General features: G+C 45.2%; 1 protein-coding gene across 1 annotated transcript in view; it reads right to left on the bottom strand.

Annotated features, from left to right (window-relative positions):
• The window catches only part of FARP2 (FERM, ARH/RhoGEF and pleckstrin domain protein 2), a 126,196-nt gene that overhangs the window by 95,643 nt on the left and 7,878 nt on the right, over window positions 1–22,675 (bottom strand). The window contains exon 2 of the mRNA XM_044291023.1: window positions 13,165–13,382. Within this exon, the coding sequence (XP_044146958.1) occupies window positions 13,165–13,368 (204 nt within the window). The 5' untranslated portion in view covers window positions 13,369–13,382. The remainder of the gene's footprint in view (window positions 1–13,164; window positions 13,383–22,675) is intronic.

Here is a 22,675-nt window from a genome sequence, read left to right as displayed (position 1 = left end):
AAAATGGCAATTTCCTTTAACATAAAAAGTAAAAATCCCTCGTAGAGTGCGATGCTGGCACAAGTCTATTGTGGGCAGGGCAGCCTCCGTACTCCATGCCTCAAGTCTTTCCTCCTAACCCTATGTGGGTGTTCGTTGCCTCCCTTCTGACTCATGCAACAGGCAGGGACAGATCAGTCAAGAGCACGGCTATTATACTAAGCCTTAGTGAGTTCACAGGCACAGTAATAAGGAAAGCAAGGAGAAGGGGACTGGCCTCTCTCCTGGGACAGGGATTACAGCATAACATTTCTGCTGGTATACAAGTATTTAATGCCAGGTACCCGAGGCCAAGAAATATTTCTACATACTGTAATAATAGGTATTCAGGTACAGAGCAGGGAACCTACAGAAATGTCTGCTCACCCTGGTGAGGATCTCTCTCAATGAGGTTATCCAATCTTTTAACATTTATGGTATTATTATTAATTATCAAAGTGCAATTCATTCCATGGCGCTGTACATATGATAAGCGGTGCACATACATAATACAGACAATTGCACTAAGCATGAACAAAACGAGTTACAAAGTGGTACAGAAGGAGAGAGGGCCCTGCCCGCGAGGCTTACAATCTACATGGTATGGGAGAAGGATACAGTAGGTGCGGGTGAAGCTGGTCATGGCGGTATAGAGGCAGCAGGGTCACTGGTTGTAGGCTTGTCTGAAGAGGTGGGTTTTCAGGTTTTTTATTTGAAGGTTTCCACAGTAGGTGAGAGTCTGATATGTTGGGGTAGCGAGTTCCAGAGTGTGGGGGATGCACAGGAGAAATCTTGGAGGCGATTGTGGAAAGAGGTGATAAGAGGAGAGAAGATGGTCTTGTGAAGATCAGAGATCGCGTGTGGGGATGTATCGGGAAAGTAGCTCAGAGATGTAGGGAGGGGACAGGTTATGGACGGCCTTGTATGTATTTGTTAGTACTTTGAACTGAATTCGCTAGGCAATGGGGAGCCAGTGAAGGGATTGGCAGAGGGGAGCGGCAGAGGAGTATTAGGGTGGGAGGTGGATTAGTCGGGCAGCAGAGTTGAGGATAGATTGGAGGGGTGCAAGAGTGCTAGATGGAAGGCCACAAGGGAGAATGTTGCAGTAGTCTAGACGGGAGATGATGAGGGTGTGTACAAGAACTTTCGCAGACTCAAAGTTGAGAAAAGCGTGGATGCGGGAGAGGTTTTTGAGTTGGAGGCGGCAGGTGGTGGAAAGGGCTTGGATGTGTGGTCAGGAGAGGGCAGAATCCAAGGTCACTCCAAGGCAGCGGACTTGGTTGACCGGGGAGACTGTGCAGCCATTGATCGTGATGGATAGGTCTGTTGGGGAGTTGAGCAAGATGGGGGAAAGATGATGAATTCTGTTTTACCCATGGAAGATAGGCATTGTGGGATTCTGGATAGTAAGGTGGTGATATCTGGACCAGAGAGGTAGATTTGTGTGTCGTCAGCATAAGAGTGATACTGAAAGCCATGGGACTCTAGGATCTGTCCCAGGCCGAAAGTGTAGATAGAGAAGAGCAGGGGTCCTAGGACAGAGCCTTGCGGGACACCAACAGAGAGGGAATAAGACAAGGAGGAGGTGCGAGAGTGGGAGACGCTAAATGTCCGCTCTGTGAGGTATGATGTGATCCAGGAGAGGGCCAGGTCAGTGATGCCAGTTTTAAATGAAAGGTATAGCCCTGGTATTCACCTGGACATGTGCAAAATTACAGCTATGTGAATGCAGCCTAACTATAAATAAAGGGGTTATCCAGTATATTACAATTTGCCTTCAACTAATCCATCAATATTAGATCAGTGGAGAACAGACTCTGGGCACCCCGCCAATCAGATGTTTGAAGGGGCCACCGCGCTGTGGCCTCGTTGTTGTTTACACTGGTGAGGATGCTGTTCACACTATAGTAGCAGCGGAGCAGGGTATTCCACATTTGACCCATTCAACAGCTGTCAGCCAAACACACATTTGGCCGACGTCTCTCTCTCCAAACTCCCACTATTTGTTTTCAGAGGGGAGAGAGGACAGACCATCAATATCAAAATCTTGGACAACCACTTTAAAAGATTACTCCCATCTTGTAAAGATGGGATAAGCCATCACTGTATGATTGGTGGGGCTTTGAACTTCAGGCCAACCACCCATCTTGATTCAGCAGTGCAGCCCCTGCAACGTATTTTCCTTCACAGCAGAACTCCTGGTGACCCAGCTGTGCAGGCAACTGCAGCCGCTCCTATTAACCAGAGGCTTAATTGAAATATCAGGGGCAGATCAGTAGCTGAAAACTGGTGGTTATGGTGACAGATCTGTAATTTGGTGGGGGTTTTAGGTTTTATTTTTCTTACAGTTTTAGGAGAGATTTTGAGTGAGGTTTTTTTCAGCTTCTCTATTGACTTCTATGGAAACCACCATCAAATCTGCTTCAAAGCTGTAACATGTCACTTCTCAAGCAGTTTTCTCAGGCTGCTGAAAAGAAAGGGTGCACACATGGTCGAGTTTTCTTTTTTACACTGAAGTATATGGGGGCAGATTTATCAAAACTGGTGCGAAGGAAAACTGGTTTAGATGCCCATAGCAACCAATCTGATTTCACATTTCATTTTCCAAAGGAACTCTGAAAAATGAAAGGTGGAATCTGATTGGTTGCTATGGGCAGCTAAACCAGTTTTCCTTCGCACCAGTTTTGATAAATCTCCAAGTTTTTTTTTTTTTTTTTTAATGTGGATTACGCCTGCCTGTTTTCTGGATCTAAATCAGTGGCACAGTTTAGCTATGTGAACACAGCCTGGATGTGAAGTACCATATTTTTCACTCTATAAGATGCACTTTCTTCCCCCAAAAGCGGATACTAATGACCACTTTTATTATGAAAGCCGTTATTAGTATGCAGGAGCAGTGAGCTCTGCATTGGCTGTACTCCCCTCTCCCTGGTCTTCTTCTGGGTGCTGCACTGCATGTGCTGCGACGCCGTACTGTGCAACGTCAGGTTACAGAACAGCACTAGGCCGACAGAAGACCCAGGAGCCGTGAGGGTCAGGGTCGTCTAAGCAGGAGCGGTAAGTTAATTTATGACAAATATTTTTTCTTATTTTCTTCCTTCATGTCCTAGGTGCGTCTTATGATCCAGTGTGTCTTATGTAGCAAAAAATATGGTAGTTGTGCCTCTACAAAGTGAGGTGGGGGCAACACTGGGGGACGGAAGGGGCTACGGCACAAAATCAGTGCTGCACCCCCATCAGTTTGATTTATGTATTTTTTATTTAAATAGCTGCAATTACCTTACTAAATGATCCCCATTAGGTTTTAATGTGAACAGACCTTTCTTTTCTGCAAACATTCATTGCTTAGTCAAGAGTTCCATTACTAAAACGTGGCAGCGTGCTGATACCAGGACATCTCTGGAGAATAATGATCACGTTCCTGTCAAGATGCAGGATGTTCAGTCTCATTAGTTTCTGTGATTATACAAGGATGTCCTGAGGACAGGTAACTTCAGGTACAGGTTTATACAGCACCCGCATGAACAGGTACCACCCATAAAAACATTCATGAAAGGAGAAGCTCCAATGTGGGAGTTACTTTAGTATATACGGAAAAAGCTCTAACTGCAGAAAGCACAATTACCCAGTAACACAAGCGGACGGCACCATGTTGAACATAACAGGCGACCCGGAGCAGTCAACCAGTAAAGAAGCCCCTTATGAGGTCCCAACACAGTCAAGTGCAATACAAAATCTCAAGATACTTCAGCCTCCAGGAGTATATTCACAAGGCGCATTCAAACTGCAGCTTATTGTCGCAATTATGTTGATGGCAGGCAGATGCTGCAGGTCTGCAGCCATTTTATAGTAATGATGGCAATAAATCCCTAATTGGCTGCACTGCGTGAACACATCTTAAAGAAGACCTGTCACCACAAAATGCAGTGCAATCTGCAGGCAGCATGTTATAGAGCAGGAGGAGCTGAGCAGATTGATTAATAGCTTTATGGGAAAAGATTCAGTAAAAATGTAATTTACACATTTATCTCTGCTCCGATTTCATTATTAATGGTGGAGGTGTTATCAGTGGCTGACAGCTATCTCTGTATACATACTTAGGGCTCATGCACACAACCATATGTATTTTGCAGTCCACAAAAAAATAAAAATAAATACGGATGACATCTGTGTGCATTCTGTATTTTGCGGAACGGAACTGCTGGCCCCTAACAGAACAGGACTATCCATGTCCGTAATGCGGACAATAATAGGACATGTTCTATTTTTTTGTGGAACGGACATGTATACACACTTACACAGAGAATGCTTTCAATCACTGATAATACCTCCCCGTGTACAGCTATCAGTGACTACCAGCTATCTCTGTATACACACTTACACAGAGAATGCTATCAATCACTGATAACACCTCCCCGTGTACAGCTATCAGTGACTGACAGCTATCTCTGTATACACACTTACACAGGGAATGCTATCAATCACTGATAACACCTCCCCTGTGTACAGCTATCAGTGACTGACAGCTATCTCTGTATACACACTTAGGGCTCATGCACACAAACATATTTTCTTTCCGTGTCCGTTCCATTTTTTTGCGGACCATATGTGGAACCATTTGTTTCAATGGGTCCGCAAAAAAATTAAAAATAAGTTAGGCTACTTTCACACTAGCGTTTTTGCGGATCCGCTATGGATCTGAAAAAACGCTTCTATTACTATTACTACTACCATGTAGTAGGAAGCGGGAAATTCCAAATGGTGTAGAACTGGGAAAAACCGCAATTCCTCAAAAAGGTGTTTTTGGTTTTTTTACACTGTACACTATGCGGTAAAATTGACCTGTTATCTTCATTCTCCAGGTCAGTACGGTTACAACGATACCACACTCGTATAATTTTTCTTGCGTTTTAATTTCGGGAAGAAAAAAAATATTAAAACCTTTGAGGGAAAACCACATTTTTTTTTTTTATAACTGTATTCTGACCCCTATAACTTTTTTGTAGTTATGTGTACGGGGCTGTGTGAGGGCTAATTTTTTGCAGGACGATCTGTTCTTTTCAGGCGATACCAATTTAAAGTGTGTGCCACTTTTTTTTATCACTTTTTATAAAAATATTATTGGGTAATTGAAGTGACGAAAAATGTTTTTTTTTTTTCCATTACGCTATTTGCCATTAATGTTATATTTTAATTTTTATGGGCATTTTCGCACGCGGCGATGCCCATGATGTTTATTTTTTTTTTATTGGTTAAGTATTTTTATTTTAAGGAAAGTGGGGCGATTTGAACTTTTAGATTTTTTTAATTTTTTTTATAGATTTGTAAAAACTTATTTTTTCGTCACCTTTGGTGACAATAACTGGCAATCATTTGATTGACCATAGTGTTCATTGATTGCTAAATAGCCATTATTGATCACTTAATTTACACTATACCAATACAAGGCTGCCACCTAGTGGCCTGTATTGGTATATTCATCTAATTGACTCCTTGAGGCTTCGGTAAATTAGCTCAATGTAACAGGTTCCCCAATCTCAGTCGGGGAACGCTGTTACCGGACTGGAAGCGTGCGACTTCCGGTTCCGGGCTGATCAGATGCCGTGGTCACATTCGACCATGGCATCTGAAGGTTAAGATGTATGCGATCAGGCTTATGGCTGATCGCATACATGTGCCGCGGGTCTCTGCTATTTAAAATAGCAGAAACCTTGCGGCTAAGGCATTTGGTTTTGCAGAGGCAGTCTACTGTGCTGCACTGTGGCATTTGGTTTTGCAGAGGCAGTCTACTGTGCTGCACTGTGGCATTTGGTTTTGCAGAGGCAGTCTACTGTGCTGCACTGTGGCATTTGGTTTTGCAGAGGCAGTCTACTGTGCTGCACTGTGGCATTTGGTTTTGCAGAGGCAGTCTACTGTGCTGCACTGTGGCATTTGGTTTTGCAGAGGCAGTCTACTGTGCTGCACTGTGGCATTTGGTTTTGCAGAGGCAGTCTACTGTGCTGCACTGTGGTATTTGGTTTTGCAGAGGCAGTCTACTGTGCTGCACTGTGGCATTTGGTTTTGCAGAGGCAGTCTACTGTGCTGCACTGTGGCATTTGGTTTTGCAGAGGCAGTCTACTGTGCTGCACTGTGGTATTTGGTTTTGCAGAGGCAGTCTACTGTGCTGCACTGTGGCATTTGGTTTTGCAGAGGCAGTCTACTGTGCTGCACAGTGGCATTTGGTTTTGCAGAGGCAGTCTACTGTGCTGCACTGTGGCATTTGGTTTTGCAGAGGCAGTCTACTGTGCTGCACTGTGGCATTTGGTTTTGCAGAGGCAGTCTACTGTGCTGCACAGTGGCATTTGGTTTTGCAGAGGCAGTCTACTGTGCTGTGGTATTTGGTTCTGTTGAGGTGGTATTGCTGCTGGCCCTGCCTCCTTGTGTTGCCCCGCCTACAACATGGGGCTACTTTTAGTTTTCTTTCCAGGGCCACTTTAAAGGGAATCTGTCATCAGTTTTCTGCTGTCCTCACTTTTAAATCCTAACAGCTCCAGCACATACCAATAAGTCCCCATGTTCATGAGCTCACAGCTCTCCCTGCCCACCTGCCTGATTAACAGTTTATTTTCCATATGAATCCGCAGCAGCAAGTTCCCAGTCGGCCCCTGCCTGCAGACTCCACTGCAACTTATGGTGATAAGGTTCCCTCTAAAGAGCATCTGTCAGCATGAGGAGCCCTATTTACCAGGCATACGGTAAGGTTAAGCCTGCTGATTAAAATTTCATCTGTCTTGTGAAAATCTGTTGTAACAACGCAGAGAAAAAATACTTTTATTCTTCATCCAAATGAGGGCCTTCCATGACGACCATGTGACAGCTGAGGAGCACAGACGGGATAGACCCCGCACCTTGGTGCACTGAAGCGCTAATATGCGTAAAACAAAAAAAAAAAATATTTTTTTCTTCTGGACTGTGACAACCAATTTTCACAAGATAGGCATCATTTTAAACAGAAGGATCAACAGAGATGATCCTGCTGACAGGTGCCCTTTAAAGGGGCTTTCTGGTCCATTTATATTGATGGCCTATCCTCAGTATAGGCCATCAATATCAAACTGGGAACGGTCAGACACCCTACACCAGGTCAATCAGCTGTTGCTCTGGAAGAGTGGGAGCAGTGCTGCTGTAGCCAGCCCCATCCACTATACACATTGGGAGTCATTTCCGAATATTTTTACGCCAGTTTTTGGCGTAAATATGATTGAGAGACCCCTTTTAAGGACTGTTTAAATGCCGCTTCGACAATATTTTGTCACACAGGACATTTTAAACAGTGCTTGCCACTTGAAAGGTCGGGCCTTTGGCCCAGGCAAATTTACCATCTTTTACATCTGGTATAAAAGAAGAGTAAGAAAGTACTCTAGTCAGCAGTGTATAATGTGATGGAAAAATGAATGCAGCCAGCAAAGGAAACAATATGGACAATAGCAATACATTAGTAGATGCCTTGTACTAACTATCTCTTACATAATAAATGGCATTTGCTGAAGTGAGAGAATCCCTTTAACTAGTAATTTCTATAACAAACATTATAGGGCACCTGCTACCAGTTTTACGTTTCTATTGTTGAGCATCATAAATTGGTGCCACGACCCTGATGAAAACGCTGGGACACTTGGTGTCTGCTCAAAACACTGCACGTCCTGACTGCATACATCTTCTTAGGGCTCATTCACATGACTGTTGTTTGGGGACGCATCCGAGCAGCATTTTTTGCGGCTCAGTTGCGGACCCATTCACTTCAATTTGCCAAGGAAAAAAATAAAATAAATAGAACATGTCCTATACTTGTCTGTTTTGCTGACAAGAATAGGCATTTCTATCATGGGCGGCCCGTTCCGTAAATTGCGGAATGCACACGGCCGGCATCCGTGTTTTGCAGACTGCAAAACACAGCACGGTGGTGTGAATGAGCCCTTATACTGTGTACAGGAAGAAAATTGTAGGGGTGAGGATGCCTGAAGGCTCACGAAGCCAGGGATCTGGCTGAAATCTGCCAGAGAAAGAACACGGGCTGATTTTTCTTTGCGGCATCACAGTGGCTTGTGGCTTTCAACCACTGTAATGTTTTCTCCTCGGCACATGGAAGACATTTGTAAGATCTCATCCACTTTGCATGTACTCCAAATGGTGCTGATTTTCTGCACAAAATCCCCAGGATTTACATGGCTGTACCCTCAAAGTGGATTCACACAGAGCCTATGACTGGCACTAAAATAGTGGGGTCTAATAGAGCCTTTACTGTGGGAGGCCCGAGCACGACCATTGACGAGGGATTTGTACACAGACAGAGGTAAAGAGAGCAAAGCTTGTTAGAAGAGCTTATCCCGAGTCCATCTGCTTCCTATTGAAAACTAAGCTGGCCCGAAGATAGATGCTCACCGTCATTACATGCAATCCAGCACAGGATTACAGGGGAGACCCGACCGTGCCTTCCCTACCAGCCACACAGTCATTTACATGCCATTCAACTAATATGCCAACCGAGATTTCCCTTCTAATTACATTCATCTTATGCCTCCAACATCCATAGTGGCACTGGATACTCAGACATACAAGCATCTTCTAAAAAGGATTAAAGCACACATGGCGTATTTTGGGTGTAGATCCCATACAGGAACCCGCACGAATGGGGTGCAGAAAACCTCAGTCACACAGTGGAAAACATTGCTCGGCTTTGCTCTAGTCTAGATTTTGCTCCACTTCATTGCAAAAGGTGAGATCTGCTGTAAATCTCATGGATAAATCAGTGTGTAACAGGGTTAAAAAATAAATAAAATCAGCAAATCTCCTAAAACTTCCCTACCTCTTCAATCCTTAGCTTACCAGAGATGAGTGGTGATGCCAGCAGGGTACGGCATGTGCCCCAAAGGGCAGCCACCAGAGAATCTAGGCTGGATCGCAGGGGTTGAAGAGGTTATTTCTTTAATTTATGTACATTTAGATCTTGTATTGTGTGTGTTGTTTTTTACTCTTGGATATCAACTTTATAACACAAATCAGGCTATTCAATAAAGGCCAGTGGCTTATGGTCTAAAATAATAAAGATGCCCGTAATTCCCCAGCTTTCCATGGAGCACTACTGGTGTCTGCTTCATGGGACTGTACTACACACAACCTTCTGCTTTACCAATACAAGAAGGATATAGAGCAGGCATCCTCAAACTGCGGCCCTCCAGCTGTTGCAAAACTACAACTCCCAGCATGCCCGAACAGCCTACAGGTATCAGCCTACAGCAGGGCATTGTGGGAGTTGTAGTTTTACAACAGCTGGAGGGCCGAAGTTTGAGGATGCCTGATATAGAGCAATGACCAAGCTTATCACAGCACAGAGACCCCTGAAGAATGTTTTCACTCTTGGGGAACCTGACCACCATTCCAGCTTCAGAGAAGCTCAAGTGTAGGCCGGGTAACGCTTGCTATCATTCTAGTCCCGAGCCGTTGTTTGGTTCAGATATCTTTACCGCTTTGTAAAGTGTAGATGAGCAGGCTGAAATCATTTTACTCTCCTCAAAGTATCAAGCATGGGTGCTGTGCTCTTGGGAACCTCTGATGTGGACTCAAGGTACCCTGGTTAGGAACAGGCAAAATCAGTCACATATTTAAATGGAATCTATCTGAGGGCAGCATAAAATAATGAGAGACCCGGATTGGGACGCCGGGTCACTTACTTCTTTTTGGACTTGGTCATTACTGAGAGTGTGAGCAGTGCACTGGAGTCCTCTCAATTCAATGCAGGAGCGCAGGAGTCCTCTTATTCCTGAGCTCCTGGCTCTACCTGCCACTGATCGTCAGATCTCCACGTCGTGCAGGGGCAGCTACTGTTCATGGATATAGGGAAGTCAAAGCTTGGCTTGTGATGAAGCTTCTCAGAGGGGTCTCTGCCACCACTTTACGTTGCTGCAGCCTCTTCACTGTATACCAGGCACAGTAGAGTACATTGTATAATGCTTGTTATTGCAGCTACATCTCATTCACTTCAAGGCAACTGGGCTGCAGGAAGGGCAAGTGACCAATTGATGCAATATCACGGGCCGAGGAAGAGGCCGCAGCACTTGCCCAAGCACCGTGGCCCCATCCAACAACTAACCAGCGGGGGTGCCTACACCAATCAGATATTAATAAACTATTTTGAGAATAGCTCATCAAAATAGCTCACAAAGGGGGTGTCCAGGATTCACCTCAATTTTTTATTTTAAAGGGGTTGTGCAATCACTAACTCCAAAAAGGGGGTCTCATTCCCCTGAGCTGATGGAGGGGTGGTCTCACCAAAAATTAATGGAGCTTCAGGGCACTTGCCCTACTGCTGCTACATTAGATTTTGACAATGGGACCCCTTTTTGGGGATCGTGGGAGTCCCAGTGATCAGACACCCAGCAATCAGCTAGTTATGCCCCTTCCTGTAAATAGGGATAACTTCTAAAGTTGGCAAAACCCCTGTAAACCACACCACCACCAAATCTGTCAAAGGAAATATACTCACCTGCTCCCCGACTCCACCACTCTCTCTGGTCCCCACAGGAAAACTTCCAGAATTGACAGGGTCACATGCACCTACACAGCCAGTAACTGGCACAGCTGTGACGGATTTTCAAGTGGCACATCACCGCGGTCTCATCGGGTTTGGGAGACATGTCACCACTGCGGCCAGTCCTTGCATGTAACCCTCTGTCTATTCTGAGAGTTTACATGCAGAGACCAAGTGCAGTGAAGACAGCAGCAGACCCAGGGGTCTGGAACCGAGTGGTGGGGAGCAGGTAGGTGTGCTTCTCTTCACAAGTCTGGCGAGGAAGGGGGGGGAATTTAAAACAGAAGGGAATACTGGACAACCCGTTTAACGTTTGACGAATCAAACCTTGCTGGATTGCATACAAGACTGCTGTTTAGATGGATTAAAGGGGCATTTCTATTTTAAGCATCATGGATATGCATAAATGCGTTTGATAGGAATATCCCTTTAAGGCATATTCATATGTTGTGGTTGAAATACAGTTTTCTGCAAAATCCCAGCAAAAAAATAAATAATAATTCTACCTCACATGTGAATACACTTTTGCTGTTCAACCAAGAAGATAATTGTTTAACCAGGGTGCTCGTTCCTGCAGGTGTGACAGGAGATATCAGCGAGCAGGGCGTGTGAGTGGTAAAGACCGCAATGACCTCTCAGCCTGTACTCAAGCACGTGAGCAGATTCCTTGGCTCTGAGGAACCTGCCTTTCCTTTGTCTGGTAAGAGTTTAGTGAGAAATCTCTAGGTTTATTTCACAGCAGTCTGGGGCTGCTCGGCGACTTTCGCCATGACATAAGTCACACAGTGTATATCGCAACATGATAAAAGTGAATTGGGTTGCATTGTGACTTAAGTTGGTGCGACCCTACAGATTTCATGCCACTGTTGGGCCGTGGTATCTTGCTAGTTGTAACGTGACCCCATTCACTTTCATTATGCTATGATGTACAGTGGCATAGTAAGGCCTCCTGCACACGGCCATTGTGCTCCCTTGGCCGTATTGCGGGCCGCATATGGTGGGTCTGCAATACACGGGGCACCGGCCATGTGCATTCCGCATCATGGATGCGGACCCATTTACTTAAATGGGTCCGCAAACCCGGAGTTGCGGTGTAGTGCGGAAGCACATAACGGAACCGCACGGAAGCACTAGGGAGTGCTTCCGTGGAGCTCCGATCCGTTCTTCTGTTCCGCAAAAAAAATAGAACTTGTTCTATCTTTTTGCGGAACAGGTGGATCACGGACCCATTAAAGTTGAATGGGTCTGGATCTGTCCCCGCCACCGCATGGACATTGCCCGTGGATTGGGGACCGCAAATTATGCAAAAGGCCAAAAGCTGGGATCTTTTGCCCAAATGTAGGACACTTTTGCAGGTTTACAAGCCAGCTTAGCACCCAAGACAGAAATTAACAATTACTATGAATCTATGCACAGAGAAATAATGAAGCTATAAATAATTTACTTATAGTAGGTCTTAAAGCCTTCCCCATGAAAAAAACTCTGAAGCATCTATTATGACTCTATGATGCGCCATTCCTGTATTATTCCTGCTAGAAGTTATGAATTACTAGCAGTTTTCTGTGAAAGTCCAGATGGGTGTTAACATTAGGGAGAGGGGGGTGTCCCAACACAGTCTGACACTATCCAATCAATGCTGCCAGTGTCAGACTGTGCAGGTACACCCCCCCCCCCCCAACGGGTAACACCCATCTGGACATTCAATGCAAATTCCTTTATTATGAATGAATAACTAGTAATGGCACAACATAGCCATAAAAATAGATGCCCCAGAATTGTTATTACAAGGGGAATGCAAGACAAGTCAGAAAAGGTGACAGGTCCTCTTTAAAACACACTGCTATAAGCGCCTCGGTTCTGAAATATTATAGACAAAGCACCCACAAAGGGATGAAATACCACAGAATAAAAATGCAACCATTACTCACCTGATCAACGCTCCGCTGTAAAGTCTTAAGGTCCCCGTACACCTACAAGAGCTGTTGGCCAGACACTCATGTGACAGCTGTCCCCCCAATTCCTCCATACAGTGCACACTGTAATATGGTCAGTATGCCACTCTATGGGTCTCTTCTCAGGGGTCTTATTAGCCTCTGTTCACATTCCATTTTGAGTCTATGAGGTTAAGTCAGGAGGATCGGACAGAAAACGGTGAAAAATTACACAGCATAGGCATACAATGGGATACGTCACCCATAGCCTCCCATGTATGTAGACCCCGTAGCGGTCTCTCTCTGCATAGGAAAGAGGCAGTACACTATAACTAAAGGCAAATCCCGATGCAGCTCAGAGGAGACCTGACTGTGCGGTGATACTGACCTTGGATGAAGTTCTGGACCCTAAAGACCTGACTAATCTTTAGTCTAGTGACAAAATCACATTCAGCGCTGATCTATTTGATGAAAATATAAAGCCAGAGGACGTGCAGAATGTTAATTTCTTGATATAGTCAATTGTGTAATTACCCTGGATGACTAACACTCCGCAAAAAGAAACAAGCGCATGAAGAAAAGCTGCTTCACGTGCCATCAGTCAGAATATGCCCACAGAGCACATGGACAGAATACAGAAATACATACCCCAACTTCGACAGGGAGCACAGTGCCATCCAGCAGAAGTACAGAGGAGCATAAATCCAGAGTTTTGGCCTTGGTGGGTGAAGAAGAGAGCGCCGTGCTGAGGGTTTGTCCTGGCTCTAGGGTACTAATGCCAGTGGTTCTCTGGGTACCTAGACGGGCGCCTGGGGTCTGCAACACGCGGTACGTGCCTTCTATTTCTCCCATTGTGGCCACAGCTCCTGCAACATGTACAAAGCAAAGAATGATTAGAATAGAAGTTAAAATAAAGCCAATAGGAAGTGAATTAGCTCGGCTCCCCTCTCCACCATTATGGAGGATTATTCCCATCCAGGCACCCTCACTTATTGTGAACGTTCAGCTGTGTCCCTCACATTACTTAGGGCTGGTGGTGTCCATGAGCACTTTCTCACACTGCAGGTCCCATAGATGCCTGGTTCTTCAATGTCATTTTCTATGTGAGTAAAAGTTTTAAGAAGTTGCAGCCATACAGATGAGATAAATGGCCATCTAACGTGTATAGGGGTCTCCCAGCTTCAGGTGTCAGGGAAGATAAGGACTGGGCAGTTGATTTCAACATGCATGATCCTTTTGTTCTCAAGGGACATAATGTGCACACTTGGCCGGTCTGAGAGTATATGTGTATAGAGCAGGAATCAGCAATCTTTAGCACTCCAGCTGTTGTGGAACTACTACTCCCACCGTGCTCCATTCACTTCTGTGGGAGATCAGAGAACAGCCAACTGTGCTTGTTGGAAGTTGTAGTTTCACAACAGCTAGAGTGCTGGAGGTTGCTGATCCTTGGCATAGAGCAGGGACTGTGGTTGCTAGCTGTGCGGACCCCGGCATGTCATGCATTCAACTCAATCTGCGTCGTTAGGGCACAGATCCACTGAATAGAATGGTGAAGCAGGGAGCAGTCAGCCAGCAGTCCAGCGCATGCAGGCGCGATATACTGACATCATGACGCCTGCTGCACTCAGACAGTAGAGCACAGAGCGGAGCGGCTCGGTTTGTCGGAGGAACGTGGGATAGGTGAGTTTTTACACCAGAGGCACCTCATAACCCTGTAGGGGCCAGTAAAGGGGACATAACTGTGTGCGGGGGCCATGACCCTTTGAGGGGGGACATCTAAGGTGGCATAAAGATGGGGGTGCCACTAAAGGGGGCATAACTGTGTGAGGGGCCACTAAAGGGGAATAAATTGTGTGGGGGGCCTCTTTGTGTTTGGGGGCCACCTAAAAGGGCATCACTATGTGTGGAGGCACTTGAGGGGACAGCACTGTGGGGACATAACTTTGTGGGAGGGTGTCTAAAGGTAAACAACTCTGTTGGGGTCCACTAAAAAGGGCAATAACTGTTTGCGGGGGCACAAAAGGGGAATAGCTGTGTCTGGGAACATCTAAATTGGCATAACTGGGTGGAGGACGACCCAAGGTGACATACCTGAGAGAGGGCATGTCAAGGTGTCGTCAAGGAGAACATAATCTATGAGGGGCGTATCACTGTGTTTGAGGAGCCACCTAAAGGAGCATCACTAGGTTTGGAGGCACTTGAGGGGGCAGCACTGTGGGGACATAACTTTGTGGGAGGGCGTCTAAAGGTGCATAGCTCTGTGGTGGCTCACTAAAGGGAGCATAACTGGGTGGGGAGGGACATTAAAGGTTGTACAATTATTAGGGGAAGCATAATCTATAAGGGGGACATCACTGTGTGGGACTACTTAAGGGGGCATCATGCTGTGTGGAGAGAACTTGAGGGAGCAGCACTGTGTGGGGGCCACTTAACAGTGCATTATATTGTGTGGAGTTTTCTTAAAGGGGTTCTGCAGTTCTTTTAAACTGATGACCTATCCTCTGGCCTTTGTCCTACAGAAGAATCAGGTATGCGGACCTTTACAAAAAGTAGTTGAGTACCCCTGGACTAGAGGATCAGGGGAGAAAGCAGTCACTTGCATGAACATTCAAATGACACCAATTTAAAAAGGTAAAAGGCAAGCCATAAACTTTACTTCCACCGGTAAGTGCTTGCTCAGCTGTTTCCCCAGTAGCCCTATGGATCAGGAGCGACGCAGGTTCTGGGGAGCAGGCAAGTATAATCCATACAAGGGGCCCAGGAATTGGGGGGATATTTGAAGTAAAATACATGGAGGGACTTCAAAAATGATACCCAGGAAACCATCAGCCCATTTATCGCAAATAAATAAATAAAAAAGAATATTCACATATAGACTGGTAATATGTAAGACAAAAATCTGATTGTATTGTCTCTTAAAAAGGTTTAAAATCTTTGCAGCATGCCCTATAATATGTGCGTTTTTTCCTGCAGCAGATGAGTTTCTGTTCCTTTTCCCTCCTGATACTAGGGCCGGTACTGGGTGGGGAAGCTACTCGCTCTCAACAAGGGGACCATTTTTGCAGACAATTATGCAAGCGGCTGAATAAAACTACTGAAACCATGGTTTGTTACATGGGAAGAATACCAGAACAATAAACCTATTGCTTTACCTGTCTATACAGACAGACGGCCTGGAAACAGGAACTCTCATCTTACTGGCTGCCAAGTGACAAAACCAGTTCAACTAAAACAACTTGTTCTATATCCAAGGAAAACGAGAGAAAATCAGGAGTGGGAGGCGAAAAGGAGAGGAAAGTGTGGCCCATATCACACTAGGCGCTATTCACATCTGTATCACGGCTTCTGTTCATAACAGAAACCACAACACAGCACCAGGGCAGTCACACAGTGCCAATCTTGTCCCAAATCTGACAGAATGGCCAGCACAGACCCCAGACCGAACATTGGTGGTCTATCAAAAATGACCACATGGTTATACATGCAGACAATAGAACTAGGGATTATTTTGGATTACAGCAGTATTATACATAAAAAATGAAAGCTCCTTGCGCGCATTTTTGATCCAATGTGTGTCGGGCCCATCTACCAACATCAAGGTGGCTTCTGTGAATGGGTACCAAAAACTAACAGAACTGCCTCTCCTGGGCGTAACCTAAACCTACAATTAGAGTTGAGCGAAGTGAGCTTCAGACGCTTAATCCGAAGTCGCTTCTTTCAAAACTTCGTCTCCGTACAGTATTAGAATGTATGGGCTCCGATGAGCCAAAGTAAGTTATTTACAAAGTCGCGCATGACTTTGTTGAATAACTTCGGTAGTTGATTTTTAAAGTGGAAAACTATTTTAAAGGGTTTCTGTCATGAGAAATAATGTTATATAGCTGACTGACATTAGCGATGTGCTAATGTCAGCAGTACATTAGTATGCTTTATAACTCCCTGCTTGCCGCTGTTCTCTTAAAATAAAGACTTTTAAAATATGCTAATGAGCCTCTAGGTGCTGTTAGGGCATTGCTTCCGCCCCTAGAGGCTCGGTCTACTCACCCTTTGGCACGCCCAGGTCCAGTTGATAGACTTTCGAGTTCTCCCCAGTGTCCGTTAAATCCCTCGCCTTCGCCGTCCCTTTTAGTATTCGGCGCAGTGAGTAAAGGATGCGCTCCTGCTGCCAGCTTTCTCACTGCGCCTGCACCGAAGGAAGGAAGACGGCAGCAGGAGCGCGTCCTTCACTCACTGAGCCTGCGCCGAAAACTAAAAGGAACGGCGCAGGATTTACAGGACACTGAGGAGAACTCGAAAGTCAATCAACTGGACCTGGGCGTGCCAAAGGGTGTTACACCGAGACTTTAGGGGCTGTAGCAATGCCCTAATTGCACTGGTGGTGGCAGGGCAGCTGGAGATGTTTGCTTCCATTGCTTTGCGTGCCGATGATAGTTTAGCTCATTAGTTGGGTGGTGTGTGTGTCTAGTGTATATATGGTGTATTTATGTATGTGTACCATGTATATGGTGTATTTATGTGTATTGCATATATATGGTGTATGTACAGTACAGACCAAAAGTTTGGACACACCTTCTCATTCAAAGAGTTTACTTTATTTTCATGACTATGAAGGCATCAAAACTATGAATTAACACATGTGGAATTATATACATAACAAAAAAGTGTGAAACAACTGAAAATATGTCATATTCTAGGTTCTTCAAAGTAGCCACCTTTTGCTTTGATTACTGCTTTGCACACTCTTGGCATTCTCTTGATGAGCTTCAAGAGGTAGTCACCTGAAATGGTCTTCCAACAGTCTTGAAGGAGTTCCCAGAGATGCTTAGCACTTGTTGGCCCTTTTGCCTTCACTCTGCGGTCCAGCTCACCCCAAACCATCTCGATTGGGTTCAGGTCCGGTGACTGAGGAGGCCAGGTCATCTGGCGCAGCACCCCATCACTCTCCTTCATGGTCAAATAGCCCTTACTTTCAAAGTTTTCCCAATTTTTCGGACGGACTGACCTTCATTTCTTAAAGTAATGATGGCCACTCGTTTTTCTTTACTTATCTGCTTTTTTCTTGCCATAATACAAATTCTAACAGTCTATTCAGTAGGACTATCAGCTGTGTATCCACCTGACTTCTCCACAAGGCAACTGATGGTCCCAACCCCATTTATAAGGCAAGAAATCCCACTTATTAAACCTGACAGGACACACCTGTGAAGTGAAAACCATTTCAGATGACTACCTCTTGAAGCTCATCAAGAGAATGCCAAGAGTGTGCAAAGTAGTAATCAAAGCAAAAGGTGGCTACTTTGAAGAACCTAGAATATGAAATTTTTTCCACATGTGTTAATTCATAGATTTGATGCATTCAGTGTGAATCTACAATTTTCATAGTCATGAAAATAAAGAAAACTCTTTGAATGAGAAGGTGTGTCCAAACTTTTGGTCTGTACTGTATATGTAAACATGTGTCATGACGCTGCGTGTCCGCTGTTGAGTAGGGAACCTGTTAAAACCAAAACTACAGCCGTATGCTTGAGCCCCAAGTATGCAAATGGTTTGAGTCTGAGCGCTGACGCCATGACTTCAATTCAAGGGGTTCTGCAGTTTGTTTAAACTGATGATCTATCCCAGGCATCCTCAAACTGTGGCCCTCCAGCTGTTGCAAAACTACAACTCCCAGCATGCCCGAACAGTCTACAGGTATCAGCCTGCAGCAGGGCATTGTGGGAGTCATAGTTCTACAACAGCTGGAGGGCCGCAGTTTGAGGATGCCTGATCTATCCCCTGGATAGATCAGCATCTGATCAGCGGGGGTCCGACACCCGGGACCACCGCCGATCAGCTGTTTGAGAAGGCAATAAAAAAACAAAAAACAACCATGGGTGTCAGTAGCCAAATAAATATACACTGCAATGGTGCGACTATATATGCAGACTTCCCAGCATTGTATATAACTAGACAAGCTTTTAAATACAAGAAGAAAAACAAGAGAACTAAAGCTCATAGACGTCCAGTAATGAAAAATAGTATACTTTATTGGTTACAAAAAATCAATGGATAATAAATACCATAAAACAAGGGGGACAGGGAGCACAAACACCATCCCAGCACTGCAGTGTCTACATATAGCATCAACAATGACATGCACGAAAATTAATAGAAGCGAGATCTAGTGTAGAGGCATCATGGCATTAACAGACAATGTAGCTATAACAGGTAATGTCCCCAAAAGGTGTTCATACAAAAAAACGCAACAAAAGGCGGCTGTATGAACCCACAGGAACTATGTCCTGACTATATATAAAAGGCCATGAGTATAGATGGAAGTAACATGGACTCACCAAGAGATAACAGCGACCTGAATGCCTGGGATGGCGTTACCTATCCCCAGGGGTAACGCCATCCCAGGCATTCAGGTTGCTGTTATCTCTTGGCGAGTCCATGTTACTTCCATCTATACTCATGCCCCAAGAGGAAGCGTGAGCGAAACGATCGTCGGGCGGCTACTCCAGACCAGGGTCAGTAAGATACATTTTGCTGGATTTATGCATGTTTAATAGTTTTTTCTCTCCCCCTGCAGTTTAGATGGTGTGGGGTGACACTCAGGTTCACATAGCCTCATTGGCTACTGTGTCTTGCTGATTACTGCCCTGTGTGTATGGTGTTACAACCCCATCCCATAGATACTGTTATAACTGCGGGTGTTTTTTTCGGGGGGGTGGGGGGGGGGGGTACTAGTCCCTTATTTGGTCTGGAGTCTTTTCTCTGTTTTTACATAAATGTTTGTCAACACTATCGTCTTTCTATGATTACTGCTTTCGTATATATGTTTTTATGATATACTGCTGATGGATATCTAATAAAGAAATTATTGTTTATGATAACTTCTTGTGTGGTAGCTTCTTGAAGCATTTATAGGTGATATACGAATAACTCCATGTGAGATATTTATGATAGTAAAGTTTTTTGGTGTTTTACGATATTTGCCGGGTAGCAGCCATTTCTCTGCTAGACCCCATTAGTCAATGGAGTCCGGAGGGAAGGCAGTAGTATTCAATGATGCCGGATCTGGAGAACTCCAGCAGCCTGTTCTCTACCAGCACAGTCTGCCGGAGTTCCCTGCCACGAGTGTGAAACTAGCCTAAACACTGGCAACCCATCCGACAGGTGTCACCAGCACCGGCTTCGCAGAGGGAAGATGGCACCTGGACAACAATGCCGAAGCATGTATGCTTTACATATAGGGTTGAGGGGCATGGTTGCACCAGCAGAAGATACTAGGGGAGAATTATCTACCCACTACGCCAGTTTTTTGGCGTAAAAAAAGTCACAAAATGTACTTGCAACAATTGGTGTTTTTACAGCGCCCTTGCCACCTTCTGAAAAAGGAGGCACGGCAATGGTAGGGCTATCAACTCATGAACATTTATTATCATGAAGTCGGCACCAGCTATGAGCCGGCATAGATTTCAACCACAGGTATAGGGGCACATTTACTCAGGGACTTGCGACACTTTTTTCGTCTAAAAGTGTCACAAGTGCCCTTTTCTGTCCAGCCGTGGGGGGAGGGGGGGTGTATCGGGGGCATCCCAGCCCCGGCAAATTTACTTCTATTTGCGCATGAAAATAGGCGCAAATGTTAGCTAAAAACTATGTCAGCCAGGGACTGGCGTACTTTCTACTCCAGGCACACGGACTGCCACAGATGCGCACACCTGGTCATAAATTAGACGGATCTTACCGCAGCAGGGGAAACTAAGACTGGCGTAAGAAGCCAGTCTTAGTAAATGTGCCCCATGGACTGCTGGAGGAGGTTTCATTTATGAGAAGATGTGCGCCTCGTCGTCAATTAAATGCATCCTCCGGCAGCGCAGACGATGTGGATATAAGGCAGACGTAGCAAATGCCGGTCTTGAAAAATCTTCTCCCCCCTGTTTCTTTGCATGAGGATTCAACATAAAATGTGTTTTTCCAGAGATTTTCTATGTACATAATCATATATAATCCAAAGCCAGGTGTCACGCAGTACGGCTTTACTACACTGGTCAGAGGGATCAGCAAAGGGCGCCTTCACATGTGGCAGATTTCGCTGCAGAAAATTTCTGTGACTGATTTTCAGTCGCAGAAATTTTCTGCAGCAAAATCTGCCACGGTGAAGAGCGACACCAGTCCCTCGGCCTCCCCAACTGCACACAGAGCAAAAACCACATGCGCTTTTACCGCAATTTCACAGCCAGCACAAGTCATACTCATTAAACCCACAAAACTGCAGCAAATCATAGTAAAAACACAAAGCACCACCTCACCATGTGAATACACACTTAAAATATATTTTTCAAAATGCACTGGATTTTCTAAAAGGCAGAAAATCTCAAGAATACTCTCTCTTATCTGTACGCCAATTGTTAGATTTAGGCCACATGCACACAGTGCAGAAAATCCCCAGTGTATACTGTACCGAGATAGGTAGAGGAGAGTCTGAAAATCTCATGTACATGGTGGGGAAATTTTCCACGCAGAAACTGACCTGCAGTGGGCATTCTGTAATCCACAGCATGTCAACTGTGTGTGCAGATTTTCAGTGCAATGCAGCAGGTGAAATCGGGTGGCAAATCTGTGCCAAAATCCGCAACAAAATGCGCAAGCAACACATGCAGATTCTGGTACAGAACACCTCAAAATCTGCTGGAAAATCCTGCATAAACTACACTGCTGTGTCCATGTATCCTTATAATATTGCTATAATACACTGAACCGCACACTACGTGCGAGTGCTGCTGTGCTGGGTGAGGTAGGCATGTGGTGCCCTACACTCCACATCCTTGCCTAGACATGCCCTTAAAATTTACTGTAAATTCAAAAAAAAACAGTAGCACTGGTTCCACCATGACAGAAAGCAGCAGTAACCAGTTTATCTAAAGCTCAGCAACAATCCACTTCATAAAGCTTAGAGTTTAATAGAAAAAAAATATATATAAAATCACATAAAAACAATGTTCACGGGCATGAAACAATCCGTCATGGCAGCATGAAGAAAAAGCATGACTACCTGGTTCCTTACTCATAACCAGAGAGTAAAAACAGAGGAGATGCTCTATACAAAGATATACATTCAGAAGGATTACCAGGCTTTATTATTGCAGTATGTGGTTGTTTCCTTTAACCTCGGTATACTGCCCTCTGTGCATTGGACTGTATATACCACATGAGTGGTCTTGCAATTAAAGGGCATGGCATCTATCAGCAGATTTATGCAGCGCCCATCTGCACTTTGATGGACAGGGCCAGGCAGTGAAAGCGTTATCATGCCTGGCCCCGTCAATCATTTTACCTTTCTGCCTTCCAAGACCCAAAACTTTTTAGCTTGAGCAGCCTTATGAGGGCTTAAAGGGATTCTCTGCCTTTTTCTTACTGATGGTCTATCCTTTGGATAGGTCAACCGCATATGATCGGAGGAAGGGGTACCGACTTCTGTTTGAGAAGGCAGCGTCACTCACAGTAGCGCCACAGCCTTCTTGCTGTTTCCCGCAGGCCAGTGACATCACGACTGTCACGTGGCCTGGGCGCAACTCAACCCCATTGAAGTGAAATGGGGCACGGACCTGTGGGAAGCAGCAAGAAGGCTGTGTCACTACTGCAAGTGCTGCAGCCTTCTCAAACTGCTGATCGTGGGGGTCCAAGGTGTCGGACCTCCACCGATCAGATGCTGAGGACCTATCCAAAGGATAGATCATCATTGAAGAGGACCTTTCATGGGTCCGAACATTGTAAGATAACTATGTGGACATTTAGAGCGGCGCCCAGGGATCTCACTGCACTTACTATTATCCCTGGGCGCCACTCCGTTCATCCGCTGTAGCCCCGTTACCTTCTCCTGCGCTGTATGGTAATTGCTACTATCGGTTCACCAGGGAGGAGTCTGCCCTGTTTCTCCCTGGGCGTTCCTTCTCCCTGGCTGTAGCGCTGTCCAATCGCAGCGCCTGGGAGAAGGAACACCCAGGGAGAAACAGGCAGACTCCTCCCTGGTGAACTGGTACAGTCCTGATCAAAAGTTTAAGACCACTTGAAAAATGGCAAAAAAAAATCATATTTAGCATGACTGGATCTTAAAGAGGACCTTTCACTAGTTTAAAAACAAAAAACTAACTATATCAGTGGGCAGAGCGGC

This window comes from Bufo gargarizans, chromosome 4 (genome assembly GCF_014858855.1).
Source record: "Bufo gargarizans isolate SCDJY-AF-19 chromosome 4, ASM1485885v1, whole genome shotgun sequence".
Taxonomy (NCBI): domain Eukaryota; kingdom Metazoa; phylum Chordata; class Amphibia; order Anura; family Bufonidae; genus Bufo; species Bufo gargarizans.
The sequence above is the reverse complement of the archived record's forward strand: the minus strand, read 5'-3'. Positions and strand labels throughout refer to the sequence as shown.